The 19,700-nt window shown below is 38.5% G+C and overlaps 1 protein-coding gene across 2 annotated transcripts in view; it reads right to left on the bottom strand.

Annotated features, from left to right (window-relative positions):
- The window catches only part of FAM13A (family with sequence similarity 13 member A), a 329,503-nt gene that overhangs the window by 171,870 nt on the left and 137,933 nt on the right, over window positions 1–19,700 (bottom strand). For both annotated transcript variants that reach the window (XM_025385808.1, XM_025385807.1), the window contains one exon: window positions 14,896–14,979. In XM_025385808.1, coding sequence (XP_025241593.1) covers window positions 14,896–14,979 — 84 coding nt within the window. The remainder of the gene's footprint in view (window positions 1–14,895; window positions 14,980–19,700) is intronic.

The raw sequence follows: 19,700 nt of genomic DNA, 5'->3' as shown, positions 1-19,700 counted from the left end.
ACAGCAATGGAGGCCAACTGGAGTACCATTAATACCAAGGATATGCATCACCCTCACAGCTCACTAAGTCACCCTAGAAAGGGCACACTAACCGTATTTTGAAGGTGTTCTCAGATTTAGTTTTCAAAGATCAACTGGAGAAAAACAAGATTTTAAGATAAAATCTTGGTGACAGAGTTAGTACCTTAATAATCTCTTATAGTTCACAGGCTCTGCCTCATTTCTGAGATTTGATATTACAAAGATTATCACCCTACACTAAGTGGAGTTTTGTTTGTTCATGTAAACTTAAACTTATCCATGTAACACCACAAAGAAACTAGTCACAAACCAAGACTTAACCAATGAAGTAATTTCTCTATTGAATTAGTTGGTCATAAACCATACAGCCAGATAGATAAAAGGGAGGATAATAAGTACACATTAATTATGATTCTTTGCATAAATAACATATTATGAATGGGACTAATTTCATGAGAGTAATAGAATCACTTCAAAACATTTTTATGACCAGTTTCAAGAGTATATTTCATTTAGGAAGTGATTCATTTAAGGTCTCATCACCTCAAAGGAGTCGATACATATAGAGTTGATAAGCAAATGTTACCTAAAAATGTTCCTCAAATCCCACATTATTTTCTCAAAATGCATTTGTTTAGTGAGTATATTTTTGACACTGAATGTTTACTAATTGTACAGTAAACCAAATTTCTACTACACATTTGAATTAATCATCTATAAGTTTGGACATGCAAATATTTCAGTTAAAAAGACATAAAAAATAGTTTGAGTCAAGAAAGGAAACCATAATAGACAGCTGAAATAATTTTCCAGAAAAAAATCAAAGTATAATAAGTTTTAGGAAAGATATTTTTATTTCTTTAAAAATAAACCACATACTCTTGCCATAAATTAAACACTAAGTAATAGCTCAGTGCTGCTCTTGAATTGTCTTTGAAAATAAAATTACAATTATTTTTATAGTAACTTCCTATTAAAATCAGAAAATAGAGTTTTTAAAAATTTTGCCTGCAGTGAATTCAAAAAAGTTTGGAGAATATATTGTCTTAGAGCTGGAAAAAACGTAGCTCTATAAATGTCATGGTGGCTAGTAACAAGAAAATTTTTAAAAATAGATGTTGGCATGGATGTGGTAAAAAGGGAACACTTCTACACCACTGGTGGGAACATAAACTAGTACAACCACTACGGAAAACAGTGTGGTGACTCCTTAAAGAACTAAAAGCAGAACTACCACTTTATCCAGCAATCCCACTACGGGGTATCTACCCAAAGGAAAAGAAGTCATTATCCAAAGAGATACTTTCACATGCATGTTTGTAGCAGCACAGTTCACAATTGCAAAAATATGGAACCAGCCCAAATGACCACCAATCAATGAGTGGGTAGAGAAACTGTGGTTGGTGTGTGGGTATGTGTGTGTGTATGATGAAATACTATTCAGCCATAAAAAAGAATGGATTAATGGCATTCACAGCAACATGGATGAGACTGGAGACTATTATTCTAAGTGAAGTAACTCAGTAATGGAAAACCAAACATTGTTCTCACTTGTAAGTGGGAGCTAAGCTCTGAGGATGCAAAGGGATAAGAATGATACAACGGAATTTTGGGGAAAGGGTGGGAAGGAGTTGAGGGAAAAAAGGCTACAAATTCGGTGCAGTGTATACTGCTTGGGTGATGAGTGCACCAAAATCTCACAAATCACCACTATTGGGTTACTCATGTAACCCAATATCACCTGTTCCCCAAAAACTTATGGAAAGAAAGTAAGTAAGTAAGTAAATAAATAAATAAATAAATGTCATGGTGGCTAGTTAGGAGTATTATATATACTTAGTAAGTAGGCATTCTCTTCAAATGAAAAGATTAAAGATTAGAAAAGTGTCGGGCTATAAAACTAATACAATTACTTTTCTGGGTGGACAAACAAATGATCAAATCCTCGTGAAACATTTTGGTTTAAAGAAGTTTTTCTATGCTGTAAACTCAAAAAGCTAGAGTGTCTCTTCTCCAAATGACTGCAACACCTCTCCAGCAAAGGCACAGAACTGGGTGGAGGCTGAGATGATTGAATTGACAGAAGTAGGCTTCAGAAGATGGGTAATAAAGAACTTCACAGAGCTAAAGGAGCATGTTGTAACCCACTGCAAAGAAGCTAAGAGTCATAATAAAACAATACAGGAGCTGATAGCCAGAATAACCAGTTTAGAGAGGAACATAACTGACCTGATGGAAGTGAATAACACAATAAAAGAAATTCACAATGCAATCACAAGTATCAATAGCAGAACAGACCAAGTGGAGGAAACAATATTAGAGCTTGAAGACTCCCTTTCTGAAATTAGACAGGCAGACAAGAATACTGAAAAAAGAATAAAAATGAATAAACAAAACTTCTGAGATATATGGGATTATGTAAAGAGGTCGAACCTATAACTGACTAGGGTACCTGAAAGAGATGAGGAGAATGGCACCAAGTTGGAAAACATACTTCATATGCTGAAAAACACATATCATCCAGGAGAACTTCCCCAACTTAGCAAGACAGGCCAACATTCAAATTCAGGAAATCCAGAGAACCCCATTAAGATACTCCATGAGAAGAACAACCCCAAGATACATAATCATCAGATCCTCCAAGGGCAGAATGAAAGAAAAAATGTTAAGGGCAGCCACGGAGAAAGGCCAGGTCACCTACAAAGGGAAGCCTATCAGACTAACCATGGACCTCTCAGTGGAAACTCTACAAGCCGGAAGAGATTAGGTACCTATACTCAACATCTTAAAGAAAAGAATTTCCCACCCGGAATTTCATATCTGACCAAACTAAGCTTCATAATGAACGCAGAAATAAGATCCTTTGCAGACAAGCAAATGCTAAGGGAAGTTGTCACTACCAGGCCTGCCTTGCAAGAGCTCTTGAAGGAAGCACAAAATATGGAAAAGAACTGTTACCAGCCAATACAAAACCATGCTGAAGTACACAGATTAGTGATACTATAAAGCAACCACATAAAAATGTCTATAAAATAAGCAGCCAGCATCACGATGATAGGATCAAATTCACACATAACAATACTAACCTTAAATGTAAATGGGCTAAATGCCTCAATTAAATGACACAGAATGGCAAGCTGGATAGAGTCAAGACCCATGGGTATGCTGTCTTTAAGAGACCTGTCTCCTGTGCAAAGACACACATAGGGACAAAATAAAGGGATGGAGGAAAATTTCCAACCAAATGAAAAACAGAAAAAGCAGAGGTTGTAATCCTAGTTTCTGACAAAACAGGCTTTAAACCAACAAAGATAAGAAAGACAAAGAAGGGCATTGCATAATGGAAAACAGTTCAAGTCAACAAGACTAGCTAACTATCCTAAATATATATACACCCAATACAGGAGCACCCAGATTCATAAAGCAAGTTCTTGGAGACCTACAAAGAGGCTTAGACTCCCTCACAATAATAGTGGGAGCTTTAACATCCCATGGAAAATATTAGACAGATCATTGAGAAAGAAAATTAACAAACACAGTCAAGACCTGAACTCAGCTCTGAATCAAGCAGACCTGATAGATACCTACAGAACTCTCTACCCACAAAAAACAGAATATATATTCTTCTCATTACCACACAGCACTTACTTTAATACTGATCCCATGATCAGAAGTAAAACACTCCTCAACAAATGCAGAAGAACTGAAATCATAACAGTCTTTCAGATCACAGTGCTATCACATTAGAGCTCGAGATTAAGAAATTCACTCAAAATCACACAACTACATGGAAATTGAACAGCCTGCTTCTGAATGACACTTGCGTAAACAATGAAATTAAGGCAGAAATCAGTAAGTTATTTCAAACTAATGAGAAGAAAGAAACAATGTACCAGAATCTCTGGGACTCAGCTAAAGCAGTGGTAAGAGAGAAATTTATAGCACTAAATGCCTAACATTACAACTAAAAAACTAGAGAACCAAGAGCAAACAAACCCCAAAGTGAGCAAAAGATAAGAAATAACCATTATCAAACAAGATGGCCAAATAGGAACAGCTCCAGTCTCCAACTACCAGCGCGAGCGACACAGAAGACCGGTGATTTCTCCATTTTCAACTGAGGTACTGGGTTCATCTCACTAGGGAGTGCCGGACAATCGGTGCTGGTCAGCTGCTGCAGCCCTATCAGCCAGAGCTGAAGCAGGGTGAGGCATCGCCTCACCTGGGAAGCACAAGGGGGAAGGGAATCCCTTTTCCTAGCCAGGGGAACTGAGACACACAACACCTGGAAAATTGGGTAACTCCCACACCAATACTGCGCTTTAAGAAAATGGGCACACCAGGAGATTATATCCCACACCTGGCCGGGAGGGTCCCACGCCCACGGAGCCTCCCTCATTGCTAGCACAGCAGTCTGTGATCTAACCGCAAGGCAACAGTGAGGCTGCGGGAGGGGCGCCCACCATTGCTGAGGCTTAAGTAGGTAAACAAAGCCACTGGGAAGCTCGAACTGGGTGGAGCTCACAGCAGCTCAAGGAAACCTGCCTGTCTCTGTAGACTCCACCTCTGGTGACAGGGCACAGCTAAACAACAACAACAACAAAAAGCAGCAGAAACCTCTGCAGACGCAAACGACTCTGACAGCTTTGAAGAGAGCAATGGATCTCCCAACACGGAAGTTGAGATCTGAGAAGGGACAGACTGCCTGTTCAAGTGGGTCCCTGACCCCTGAGTAGCCTAACTGGGAGACATCCCCCACTAGGGGCAGTCTGACACCCCACACCTCACAGGGTGGAGTACACCCCTGAGAGGAAGCTTCCAAAGTAAGAATCAGACAGGTACACTCGCTGTTGAGCAATATTCTATCTTCTGCAGCCTCTGCTGCTGATACCCAGGCAAACAGGGTCTGGAGAGGACCTCAAGCAATCTCCAACAGACCTACAGCTGAGGGTCCTGACTGTTAGAAGGAAAACTATCAAATAGGAAGGACACCTACACCAAAACCCCATCAGTACGTCACCATCATCAAAGACCAGAGGCAGATAAAACCACAAAGATGGGGAAAAAGCAGGGCAGAAAAGCTGGAAATTCAAAAAATAAGAGCTTATCTCCCCCTGCAAAGGAGCGCAGCTCATCGCCAGCAACGGATCAAAGCTGGACGGAGAATGACTTTGACGAGATGCGAGAAGAAGGCTTCAGTCCATCAAACTTCTCAGAGCTAACGGAGGAATTACGTACCCAGTGCAAAGAAACTAAAAATCTTGAAAAAAGAGTGGAAGAATTGAGGGCTAGAGTAATTAATGCAGAGAAGGTCATAAACGAAATGACAGAGATGAAAACCATGACATGAGAAATACGTGACAAATGCACAAGCTTCAGTAACCGACTTGATCAACTGGAAGAGAGAGTGTCAGCGATTGAGGATCAAATGAATGAAATGAAGCGAGAAGAGAAACCAAAAGAAAAAAGAAGAAAAAGAAATGAACAAAGCCTGCAAGAAGTATGGGATTATGTAAAAAGACCAAATCTATGTCTGATTGGGGTGCCTGAAAGTGAGGCGGAAAATGGAACCAAGTTGGAAAACACTCTTCAGGATATCATCCAGGAGAACTTCCCCAACCTAGTAGGGCAGGCCAACATTCAAATCCAGGAAATACAGCGAACGCCACAAAGATACTCCTTGAGAAGAGCAACTCCAAGACACATAATTGCCAGATTCACCAAAGTTGAAATGAAGGAAAAAATGTTAAGGGCAGCCAGAGAGAAAGGTCGGGTTACCCACGAAGGGAAGCCCATCAGACTAACAGCAGATCTCTCGGCAGAAACTCTACAAGCCAGAAGAGAGTGGGGGCCAATATTCAACATTCTTAAAGAAAAGAATTTTCAATCCAGAATTTCATATCCAGCCAAACTAAGTTTCATCAGTGAAGGAGAAATAAAATCCTTTACAGATAAGCAAACGCTTAGAGATTTTGTCACCACCAGGCCTGCCTTACCAGAGACCCTGAAGGAAGCACTAAACATGGAAAGGAACAACCGGTAGCAGCCATTGCAAAAACATGCCAAAATGTAAAGACCATCGAGGCTAGGAAGAAACTGCATCAACTAACAAGCAAAATAACCAGTTAATATCATAATGGCAGGATCAAGTTCACACATAACAATATTAACCTTAAATGTAAATGGACTAAATGCTCCAATTAAAAGACACAGACTGGCAAACTGGATAAAGAGTCAAGACCCATCAGTCTGCTGTATTCAAGAGACCCATCTCACATGCAGAGACATACATAGGCTCAAAATAAAGGGACGGAGGAAGATTTACCAAGCAAATGGAGAACAAAAAAAAAGCAGGGGTTGCAATACTAGTCTCTGATAAAACAGACTTTAAACCATCAAAGATCAAAAGAGACAAAGAAGACCATTACATAATGGTAAAGGGATCAATTCAACAGGAAGAGCTAACTATCCTAAATATATATGCACCCAATACAGGAGCACCCAGATTCATAAAGCAAGTCCTTAGAGACTTACAAAGAGACTTAGACTCCCATACAATAATAATAGGAGACTTCAACACTCCACTGTCAACATTAGACAGATCAACGAGACAGAAAGTTAACAAGGATATCCAGGAATTGAACTCATCTCTTCAGCAAGCAGACCTAATAGACATCTATAGAACTCTCCACCCCAAATCAACAGAATATACATTCTTCTCAGCACCACGTCGCACTTATTCCAAAACTGACCACATAATTGGAAGTAAAGCACTCCTCAGCAAATGTATAAGAACAGAAATTATAACAAACTGCCTCTCAGACCACAGTGCAATCAAACTAGAACTCAGGACTAAGAAACTCAATCAAAACCGCTCAACTACATGGAAACTGAACAACCTGCTCCTGAATGACTACTGGGTACATAACGAAATGAAGGCAGAAATAAAGATGTTCTTTGAAACCAATGAGAACAAAGATACAAGATACCAGAATCTCTGGGACACATTTAAAGCAGTGTGTAGAGGGAAATTTATAGCACTAAATGCCCACAAGAGAAAGCAGGAAAGATCTAAAATTGACACTCTAACATCACAATTAAAAGAACTAGAGAAGCAAGAGCAAACACATTGAAAAGCTAGCAGAAGGCAAGAAATAACTAAGATCAGAGCAGAACTGAAGGAGATAGAGACACAAAAAACCCTCCAAAAAATCAATGAATCCAGGAGTTGGTTTTTTGAAAAGATCAACAAAATTGACAGACCGCTAGCAAGACTAATAAAGAAGAAAAGAGAGAAGAATCAAATAGACGCAATAAAAAATGATAAAGGGGATATCACCACCGACCCCACAGAAATACAAACTACCATCAGAGAATACTATAAACATCTCTACGCAAATAAACTAGAAAATCTAGAAGAAATGGATAATTTCCTGGATACTTACACTCTTCCAAGACTAAACCAGGAAGAAGTTGAATCCCTGAATAGACCAATAGCAGGCTCTGAAATTGAGGCAATAATTAATAGCCTACCAACCAAAAAAAAGTCCAGGACCAGATGGATTCACAGCTGAATTCTACCAGAGGTACAAGGAGGAGCTGGTACCATTCCTTCTGAAACTATTCCAATCAATAGAAAAAGAGCGAATCCTCCCTAACTCATTTTATGAGGCCAACATCATCCTGATACCAAAGCCTGGCAGAGACACAACAAAAAAAGAGAATTTTAGACCAATATCCCTGATGAACATCGATGCAAAAATCCTCAATAAAATACTGGCAAACCGGATTCAGCAACACATCAAAAAGCTTATCCACCATGATCAAGTGGGCTTCATCCCTGGGATGCAAGGCTGGTTCAACATTCGCAAATCAATAAACATAATCCAGCATATAAACAGAACCAAAGACAAGAACCACATGATTATCTCAATAGATGCAGAAAAGGCTTTTGACAAAATTCAACAGCCCTTCATGCTAAAAACGCTCAATAAATTCGGTATTGATGGAACGTACCTCAAAATAATAAGAGCTATTTATGACAAACCCACAGCCAATATCATACTGAATGGGCAAAAACTGGAAAAATTCCCTTTGAAAACTGGCACCAGACAGGGATGCCCTCTCTCACCACTCCTATTCAACATAGTGTTGGAAGTTCTGGCTAGGGCAATCAGGCAAGAGAAAGAAATCAAGGGTATTCAGTTAGGAAAAGAAGAAGTCAAATTGTCCCTCTTTGCAGATGACATGATTGTATATTTAGAAAACCCCATTGTCTCAGCCCAAAATCTCCTTAAGCTGATAAGCAACTTCAGCAAAGTCTCAGGATACAAAATTAATGTGCAAAAATCACAAGCATTCTTATACACTAGTAACAGACAAACAGAGAGCCAAATCATGAATGAACTTCCATTCACAATTGCTTCAAAGAGAATAAAATACCTAGGAATCCAACTTACAAGGGATGTAAAGGACCTCTTCAAGGAGAACTACAAACCACTGCTCAGTGAAATAAAAGAGGACACAAACAAATGGAAGAACATACCATGCTCATGGATAGGAAGAATCAATATCGTGAAAATGGCCATACTGCCCAAGGTAATTTATAGATTCAATGCCATCCCCATCAAGCTACCAATGAGTTTCTTCACAGAATTGGAAAAAACTGCTTTAAAGTTCATATGGAACCAAAAAAGAGCCCGCATCTCCAAGACAATCCTAAGTCAAAAGAACAAAGCTGGAGGCATCACGCTACCTGACTTCAAACTATACTACAAGGCTACAGTAACCAAAACAGCATGGTACTGGTACCAAAACAGAGATATAGACCAATGGAACAGAACAGAGTCCTCAGAAATAATACCACACATCTACAGCCATCTGATCTTTGACAAACCTGACAAAAACAAGAAATGGGGAAAGGATTCCCTATTTAATAAATGGTGCTGGGAAAATTGGCTAGCCATAAGTAGAAAGCTGAAACTGGATCCTTTCCTTACTCCTTATACGAAAATTAATTCAAGATGGATTAGAGACTTAAATGTTAGACCTAATACCATAAAAACCCTAGAGGAAAACCTAGGTAGTACCATTCAGGACATAGGTATGGGCAAAGACTTCATGTCTAAAACACCAAAAGCAACGGCAGCAAAAGCCAAAATTGACAAATGGGATCTCATTAAACTAAAGAGCTTCTGCACAGCAAAAGAAACTACCATCAGAGTGAACAGGCAACTTACAGAATGGGAGAAAATTTTTGCAATCTACTCATCTGACAAAGGGCTAATATCCAGAACCTACAAAGAACTCAAACAAATTTACAAGAAAAAAACAAACAACCCCATCAAAAAGTGAGCAAAGGATATGAACAGACATTTCTCAAAAGAAGACATTCATACAGCCAACAGACACATGAAGAAATGCTCATCATCACTGGCCATCAGAGAAATGCAAATCAAAACCACAATGAGATACCATCTCACACCAGTTAGAATGGCGATCATTAAAAAGTCAGGAAACAACAGGTGCTGGAGAGGATGTGCAGAAATAGGAACACTTTTACACTGTTGGTGGGATTGTAAACTAGTGCAACCATTATGGAAAACAGTATGGCGATTCTTCAAGGATCTCGAACTAGATGTACCATATGACCCAGCCATCCCATTACTGGGTATATACCCAAAGGATTATAAATCATGCTGCTATAAAGACACATGCACACGTATGTTCATTGCGGCACTATTCACAATAGCAAAGACTTGGAATCAACCCAAATGTCCATCAGTGACAGACTGGATTAAGAAAATGTGGCACATATACACCATGGAATACTATGCAGCCATAAAAAGGGATGAGTTTGTGTCCTTTGTAGGGACATGGATGCAGCTGGAAACCATCATTCTTAGCAAACTATCACAAGAACAGAAAACCAAACACCGCATGTTCTCACTCATAGGTGGGAACTGAACAATGAGATCACTTGGACTCGGGAAGGGGAACATCACACACCGGGGCCTATCATGGGGAGGGGGGAGGGGGGAGGGATTGCATTGGGAGTTATACCTGATGTAAATGACGAGTTGTTGGGTGCTGATGAGTTGATGGGTGCAGCACAGCAACATGGCAGAAGTATACATATGTAACAAACCTGCACGTTATGCACATGTACCCTAGAACTTAAAGTATAATAATAATAAAAAATTAAAAAAAAAAAAGAAAAAAATAAATAACCATTATCAGAGAGGAACTGAAGGAGATAGAGACATGAAAAACCCTTCAAAAATCAACAAATCCAGGAGCTGCTTTTTTGAAAAAATTAGATAGATCACTGGCTAGACTAATAAAGAATAAAAGAAAGAAGAATCAAATAATCAGAAATAACAAGGGAGATATCACCACTGATCCCACAGAAGTACAAACAAGCATCAGAGAATACTACAAACATCTCTATGCACATAAACTAGAAAACTCTAGAAGAAATGTTGAAATTCCTGGACCCATACACCCTCCCAAGACTGAAACAGGATGAAACTGAATCTCTGAATAGACGAATAATGAGTTCTGAAATTGAGGCAGTAAGAAATAGCCTACAACCAAAAAAAGCCCAGGACCAGAAAGATTCACAGCTGAATTCTGTCCGAGGTATAATGAAGAGGTGGTATCATTTCTACCGAAACTATTCCAAAAAATTGAAAAGCAGGGACTCCTCCCTAACTCACTGTATGAGGCCAGCATCATCCTGATACCAAAACCTGGCAGAGATACAACAAAAAAAGAAAACTTCAGGCCAATATCCCTGATGAACATTGATGCAAAAGTTGTCAATGAAACACTGGCAAACAAAATCCAGCAACACATCAAAAAGGATATGCACCATGATCAAGTCAGCTTCATCCCTGGGATGCAAGGTTGGTTCAACATATGCAAATCAGTAAATGTGATTCATCACATAAACAGTATTAAAGAAAAAGAAACCACTTGATTATCTCAATAGATGCAGAAGAGGCCTTTGATAAAATTCAACATACTTCATGTTAAAATCTTTGAATAAACTAGGTATTGAAGGAATAGACTTCAAAATAATAATAATAATAATAATATGACAAACCCACAGCCAATATCATATTGAATGAGCAAAAGCTGGAAGCATTCCCCTTGAAAACTGACACAAAACAAGAATGCCCTCTCTCGCCGCTCCTATTCAACATAATTTTAGAAATTCTGGTCAGGACAATCTGGCAAGAGAAAGAAAGAAAGGTATTCAAATAGGAAGAGAGAAAGTCAAACTATCCCTATTTGCATATGACATGATCCTATATCCAGAAAACTCCATTATTTCACCCAAAAAGCTTCTTAAGCTGATAAGCAACTTCAGCAAAGTCTCAGGATACAAAAGAAATGTGCAAAAATCATAGCATTCCTATTCACCAACAACAGAGCCAAATAATGAATGAACTCCCATTCACAATTGCTACAAAAAGAATAAAATACCTAGGAAAACAGCTAACAAGGGAAGTAAAGGACCTCTTCAAGCAGAACTACAAACCACTGCTCAAAGAAATCAGAGAGGACACAAACAAATATAAAAACGTTCCGTGCTCATGGATAGGAAGAATCAGTATCATGAAAATAGTCATACGGCTCAAAGTAGTTTATAGATTCAATGCCATTCCCATTAAACTATCATTGACATTCTTCAGAGAATTAGAAAACAACTATTGTAAAATTCATATGGAACCAAACATACAAGACAAGCCTAAGCAAAAAGAACAAAGCTGGAGGTATCATGCTACCTGACTTCAAACTATAGTACAAGGCTACAGTAACCAAAACAGCATGGTACTGGTACCAAAACATCATGGTACTGGTACAAAAACAGACACATAAACCAATGGAATAGAATAGAGAAGTTAGAAATAAGACCGAACACCTAAAATTATCTCATCTGTGACAAAACTGACAAAAGCAAACAATGGGAAAATGATTCTCTAATAAATGGTGCTGAGAGAACAGGCTAGCCATATGCCAAAAATTGAAACAGGACCCCTCCCTTACACCTTATACAAAAATTAACTCAAAATAGATTGAAGACTTCTAGGATTTTTATAGTTTTGGGTTTTACATTTGTTGTAAACACTTTTCAAGAAAATATAGGCAATACCATTCAGGACATAAGCATGGGCAAAGATTTCATGATGAAAATGCCAAAAGCAATTGCAACATAAGCAAAAATTGACATAAGGGATCCAATTAAACTAAAGAGCTTTTGCACAGCAAAAGAAACTGTCATCAGAGTGAACACACAACCTACAGAATGGGAGAAAATGTTTGCAACTTATTCATCTGATAAAGGTCTGACATCAAGTCGACAAGGAACTTAAACAAATTTATAAGAAAAAAAGTCCTATTAAAAAGTGGGCAAAGGACGTGAACAGACACTTCTCAAAAGAAGACATTTATGTGGCCAACAATCAGGAAAATAACCTAGACATCACTGATCATTAGACAAATGCAAATCAAAACCACAATGAGATACCATTTCATGCCAGTCAGAACGGCTATTATTAAATGTCAAGAAAGAACAGATGCTGATGAGGTTGCAGAGAAAAGAAATGCTTTTACACTGTTGGTGGAAGTGTAAAGTAGCTTAACCACTGTGGCAGAGAGTATTGATTCCTCAAAGATCTAGAACCAGAAATACCATTTGACCCAGCAATCCCATTACTGGGTATATGCCCAGAAGGATATAAATCATTCTATTATAACAATACATGCACACATATGTTCACTGCAGTACTACTTACAGTAGTAAAGACATGGAATCAACCATAATGCCCATCAATGATAGACTGGATAAAGAAAATGTGGTACACATACACTATGGAATACTATGCAGCCGTAAAGAGGAATGAGATCATGTCCTTTTTAGGACATGGATGGAGCTGGAAACCATTATTCTCAGCAAACTAATGCAGGAACAGAAAGTCAAACATTGTATGTTCTCACTTATAAATGGGAGCTGAATCATGAGACCACATGGACACAGGGAGGGGAATAACACACACTGGGACCTGTCGGTGGGGTAGCTTAGGGTGAGGGACAGCATCAGCAAGAATAGCTAATGGATGCTGGACTTAATACCTAGGTGATGGTAGGAATCTGTGCAGCAAACGCCATGGCACACATTTACCCATGTAACAAGTCTGTACATCCTGCACCTGCACGTCTGAACCTAAAATCAAAGCTGAAGAAAAAAAAGAAATTTTTCTTTTCACTGGCAAAACAATTATGTGCATTTTGGATTTTTTCTTACTAAGGGAAACAAAATTTTACACATTAATGCCTTTATGTTATCATATCTATAGTAGTCCTTATTTTTTCTTGTTAAAATTTATGTAAATACTTTCCATTGATTATGTGCTACTTCATAATTATGAAACATCAATAAAGTGATTTTTATTTAAAAAAATTACAGCTGAACATTTTACTTTATGCCCAGAAGGGAAAATGCATCTCATGCATTTCTATCATGCTTAGAGGTACCCTAGGAAGATCTATTGCACTTGACTATTTCCTACGTTGGAGGCTAGAAAAATTTTTATTTATTTATTTATTTATTTATTTATTTATTTATTTATGAGATGGAGTCTCATTCTTGTTCCCCAGGTTAAAGTGTAAAGGCATGGTCTCAGCTTGCTGCAACCTCTGCCTCCGAGGTTCAAGCAATTCTTTCTGCTTCAGTCTCCCAATTAGTTGGGATTACAGGAGCCCACCACCCAATCCTGGCTAATTTTTTTTGTATTTTTAGTACAGATGGGGTTTCAACATGTTGGCCAGGCTGGTCCTTTTTCTTTCTTAATAGTAAATATTTTGGCATTTTACTTTTTATATATTTCTTTTCAAAATTTTTTATTTCACGTTTGGGGGTACATGTGAAGGTTACTAGGTAAACATGTGTCACAAGGGTTTGTTGTACATATCAGTACATCACCCAGGTATTAAGCCCAATACCCGATACTTATCTTTTCTGTTCCTCTTCCTCCTCCCACCCTCCACCCTCGAGGAGGTCCCAATGTCTGTTGTTTATTTCTTTGTGTTCATAGTTCTTATCATTTAGCTCCTATTTATAAGTGAGAACATGTGGTATTTGGTTTTCTATTCCTGCGTTAGTTTCCTAGGCATGATAGCCTCCAGCTCCATCTATGTTCCTGCAAAAGGCATGGTGTCATAGAAACAATTGTTATTGAGCAGAAGTAAAAACATCTACTAAAAATTATCACTGTCTGTTCGATAATAGGAGTATCCAAAGAATTTTTGGCTGAATGCAACCACGGATTAAAGGTACTATACAAAAAGTGCTTTTACACCACCAGATCCTCCCACAACACTACCTCATGCCTACTTCCCTGCAAAAACAAACAAATGAAAAACCGAAAGGGTTGAAGGAAATGCAAGCAACAGAACATGGAAACAGGAGAGCATAAAGAACCATGCTGGCTGGGAGCAGTGGTTCACACCTGTAATCCCAGCACTTTGGGAGGCTGAGGCAGGCAGATCACCTGGGGTCAGTAGTTTGAGACCAGTGAGGCCAATATGGCAAAACCCCGTCTCTACTAAAAATACAAAAATTATCTGGGCATGGTGGTGTGCACCTGTAGTCTGAGCTACCCTGAAGGCTGATGCAGGAGAACTGCCTGAACTCAGGAGGCGGAGGTTGCAGTGAGCCGAGATTGTGCCACTGCACTCCAGCCTGGACAATAAAGCAAGACTCTGTCTCAAAACAAACAAACAAACAAACAACAATAACAACAAAAAAAAAACAAAGAACCATGCTAAAGATTTCACATGGTTGCCTACAGAGCAAACATAGTTTACCTTGGTTTTTGGAGGTGGTTTTGGCATGTCTTTTTCTAAGCCTCTTGTTAAAAGGATGGGCAGGGAATTCTTATAACTGGCCTCCTACAAAAGAAGTATAAAGGAAACATTAGAGATTAAAGAACATTTACCCTAACCAAAAATTACAAGGTAGTGAAAAACAGTTTTTAAGAGAGAGCATTTCTGGATTGAGTTGTTCACATCAGAAGCTGGTGAAATTGTAATATGGAGTGAAAACTTTTCCTCTTATTTGTCATATACAACAGCAAAGTAAGATAAGATGGTGATGGAGTAGGTGGGAAATGTACAGTACGTATATTCAGAGATGATCATTAAAAATCTTACCTGCACTATTATGTCAGTTTATCACATACATATCCACTATAGACAGCTTGCTCTTCTTTTGAGAAGTGAATAGTTAAATCTCCAAAATATCAACCAACAAACTTAAAGTTGCCAACATTCCCCACATTTTACAGATGGATTCTGACTCTTTACATACTTGATCTTAAACAATTTCCTTCAGATAATTTAGCAAACTACTATTAAATAGTGATAGTTTTGTATTAACACCCTGTGGAAGAATATATGAGTATCTGTTTCCAGAATTATTAAACCTCCAAGTCCTCAGTTCACACCAAAACAACATTTACCAAAATAATGGCAGAAATTACAAGGAGGCAGCTGAGGCAGAACTGTATAGATTTATTATTTATTCCTACATGATGAACAGAAATGACTGTAATCTTGTTTGTTTTGTTGTTTCAATAATGCAGAGCCTCACTTCCGAATAGCCATTAACTTGGATAAGCTTTCCATAGATGATTCCATCTCCAAATTAAGATAGGAAAAGAATACATAAAAGGAAAATTACAGACAACAAGAAGGCTAAGGAAAAAGTCAGATTTTTTTCACTTATTCCATAATCCTCTGTATCCCATTTCTTCCCCAACATTCCTGCCATTCAATAATCTAAATCATATATTTTTAAAAGTTTAGTTTATGGCTAACTTGTTATAATCTTTTAAACATAATTTTAGTATATATACTTCACAATATTACTAAAATTTGCTAGACTTATATTCATTTATTTCTAAAGGGAGCAATATATTATTAGGATAAAATGTCCCTAAAGAAAGTAACAACACTACTTATTATTAATAAAGATTGACTCTTATGATGTATTGGGCACTGCTAAAGACTCTGCATTTATAATGCCATTTTTACCCCCAATAGCCCTATGAGCTAGGAACTATTATCATTATCTCCCCTTTAAGGCTAACACAATACAGGCTTACAGAAGTTAAGTAAACTTGCCCAAGGTCACAGGGGACTCAAAGATTGTTCTGTATAACTTTAGGGCCTGAGCTCTTAATACCTTTATATATTACTCATCTCCAATATACTATACTTGGCATCTTAAACCACTAAGTTGTGGAGCCATAGCATTTTAAAGCCAAAAGAGTTTTGTAAAAGTCAACTAGTCGGCCTCCCTGATTTTACAGATGAGGGACTTGGATTCTAAGGTGATGTGTCCAAGATCACATAGACAGTGGCAAAGCTGAGACTCATGTCTGGACCACAAAGCAGTACACAGCACCTGTTCTCAGGTTTGTGCTAGTGACAAACATTCCCAGATGCATAGGGGATTGGAAGTCTCTTCTAAGCTGCAGAGTAGCTGCAGGTACTGCCAACACTCTCAGCTGCCTGTGGCCTCATGTAGCCCTTATGTAAGTACCAAAGGGTACATTTCAGAGATCCCTAAGTAAGTGTGCATTCCGGTCCTACCCTTTCCCACTAGTTACAGCACCTGCTGGTGGTAAGCTGCTTTCTGGAAATAGTGAATGAACCCATTCCCGCTTCTGACTCACTGTGAGAGGGATAAACTATATCCAGCATGACATTTAGGAGAGCCAAATGCATAATCCATTGCGTAATTTGACTATGCTTGGATAACACAATTATGCTTTGTACTTGTACCCGTTTTTTAAACTACTGGTATGTAAATGCTAGAATATGATGAAAAGAAATAAGGCTGTTAAGGGAAATTAGTAGAAATGTCTGATTTTTGTCTATGACTGTCTGAGTGTTTACAAATGCCTATAATTCTTTCTTCCTTATGCATAAAACAGAAGTGACAGTATTTCTTCATTCTATTTGCCAGCCCTGTCTCTGTGAATTAATGGGCACAACGCTGACAGTCAACTTTTCCCTATAAGTCTCTGAAAGCATTTTTTCTAAACTCCTATTTGCAAATGTCGCCTACATGAATTATATTTACTTTTTGTTTTACAACTTTAAACTCAGACAATACAGACAAAGTAAAGTTTAGCAGTCCGAGAATGAACTGGCAGATAAAAGATCTAGCTCAGGGAAGAAGTACTATTTATTGATGAAAAGACAAGTCAGCACCTGTTCAGAGTTGCGTTCCCAGGGCCCCATCAGAATGGTGCTGAAACAGCAGCCCCCACGCTTGCAGCAAGCAGCCAGCAAGGGGGCTGCAGAGCCACAAGACACAGGTAACACCTTCCTGTAAGGCCCATGGTACTTCGATTTCTGGAGAAAAGTTAAATAATTCAACCAGTAGCCTAAGCAAATAACTGGTGATAACTTATTCTTTTAAAACATATATTATGCAGTTAAGTATGAAATACTAAGATAAAACATTTTACAAATCTTTATAAAGCCATTTATATTTGTACATACGTATCTGAGATAGTTGAAAATTTATGTCCACAGCAAAAGTATAAACACAAATGCAAACAGTAGCATTATTCATAATAGCCTAAAAGTGGTGACAATCCAAATGCCCATCAATTGATGAATGGATAAACAAGACATGGTATAGTCACATAATAGAATATTCTTCAGATATAAAAAGGAATAAAGTACTGACACCTGGTACAACATTAATGAACCTTGAAAACATGCTAAGTGAAAGAATACAGACACAAAAAGATATATATTGTGTGATTCCACTGAAATGAAATGTCCAGAATAGGCAAATACTTAGTGACAGAAAACAGATTGATTATTGCCAGGGGCTGGGGGGAGTGGGGAATGTGGAGCGACTGCTAACAGGTCTGATGTACATGAGGTTTCTTTCTTTTTTTTTTTTGAGACAGGTCTCACTCTGTTGCCAGGCTGGAGCGCAGTGGCGCAATCTTGGCTCACTGCAACCTCCGCCTTCCAGGTTCAAGCGATTCTCCTGTCTCAGCCTCTGGAGTAGCTGGGACTACAGGTGCGCGCCACCATGCCCAGCTAATTTTTGTATTTTTAGTAGAGACAGGGTTTCACCATGTTGGCCAGGATGGTCTTGATATTTTGACCTCGTGATCCGCACACCTCGGCCTCCCAAAGTGCTGGGATTACAGGAGTGAGCCACCGTGCCTGGCTGAGGTTTCTTTGTAGGGTGATAAAAATATTCTGGAATTAGGTAATGGGGATAACTGCACAGTTTGTGAACACACACAAAGCCGTAGATTGTATACTTTATAAGAGTGAATTTCAATGGTATGTGAATTATATCTACGTTTTTTACAAAGCCATGTAAAGAAAGTTCCCACATTCTCAAGGCAAAAGAGACCTTGGGCTTGTGTTCAAACTCTTCCTTTAGAAGAACTTTTTGGAAATAGCTTGGAGGGGGATGTTTTGTTTTTTAAGTGTTAAACTGTATGTAGGCATGAAAATTTATTCAACAAATATCAACTGAATCTTATTAATAGTTGGAATGGTTGGTATTCCAATGCTGGGCACTGGAGAATGAAGTATCAAACTGGACATTAATAGATCATATAGGGTATATCTATATTTATTTTAAACATTTTGTCTACTTATATGAGACTTTTGACTGAACCAGTTGGTCACTTTAATGACCTTTGCATAACACCTACTTGCTTAAAACAGCTGTGTCATGGTATTATGAGAACACCAATTAAAAATACAATAAGGAAGGAAAAAATACCTTGTTTATCATGGCTTCTTTTGCTTTACTATTCAACCACTGATGACATTTAAAAATAGAAAAGCCCTCACTGTCCCCTCAGCCTTGCATACTACTCCCACAGCTCTTTTAAGGCTTGGTCCCTTGTTTCATTCAGGTCTTTGCTAATTTCACTGGAGCAGGTTCTCTTCCCAGGATGCCACCTGGGAAGGGATATTAATCACCACCTCTCTCCTCTTCCACTTGTTGCTCTCTATCCCCTTACCCTATTTGATGTTTCTCCATAGCCCTTAGAAATAGCTGACTTTAAACTACACTTACTGGTTTTAATTCTTTTTTTTTTTTTTCTTTTTTTTTTTTTTTGAGGTGGAGTCTTGCTCTGTCACCAGGCTGAAGTGCAGTGGCGTGATCTTGGCTCACTGCAACCTCTGCCTCCCGGGTTCAAGCGATTCTCCTGCCTCAGCCTCCTGAGTAGCTGGGACTACAGGTATGCATCACCATGCCCAGTTAATTTCTGTATTTTTAGTAGAGATGGGGTTTCACCATGTTGGCCTGGATGGTCTTAATCTCTTCACCTCGTGATCTGCCCGCCTCGGCCTCCCAAAGTGCTGGGATTATAAGCATGAACCACTGCGCCCGGCTGGTTTTAATTCTTTATTGTCCATCTTACCCTACTCTGTAAGAGGAGTTGGTCAGTCTTGTTCATAAATACATTATATCTACAGAGCCTACAACTAGGTTTGGCACATAGTAGGAGCTCAATTGTTGAGTGACTGAGTAAACTGAATAAATAAACTCCCCTTCAAAACTCCCTGTGCATTCCTCCTGCTTTTTTTTTTTTATTATTTTTATTTTTTTGAGA

The sequence above is a fragment of the Theropithecus gelada genome, chromosome 5 (assembly GCF_003255815.1).
Source record: "Theropithecus gelada isolate Dixy chromosome 5, Tgel_1.0, whole genome shotgun sequence".
NCBI lineage: Eukaryota > Metazoa > Chordata > Mammalia > Primates > Cercopithecidae > Theropithecus > Theropithecus gelada.
The sequence above is the reverse complement of the archived record's forward strand: the minus strand, read 5'-3'. Positions and strand labels throughout refer to the sequence as shown.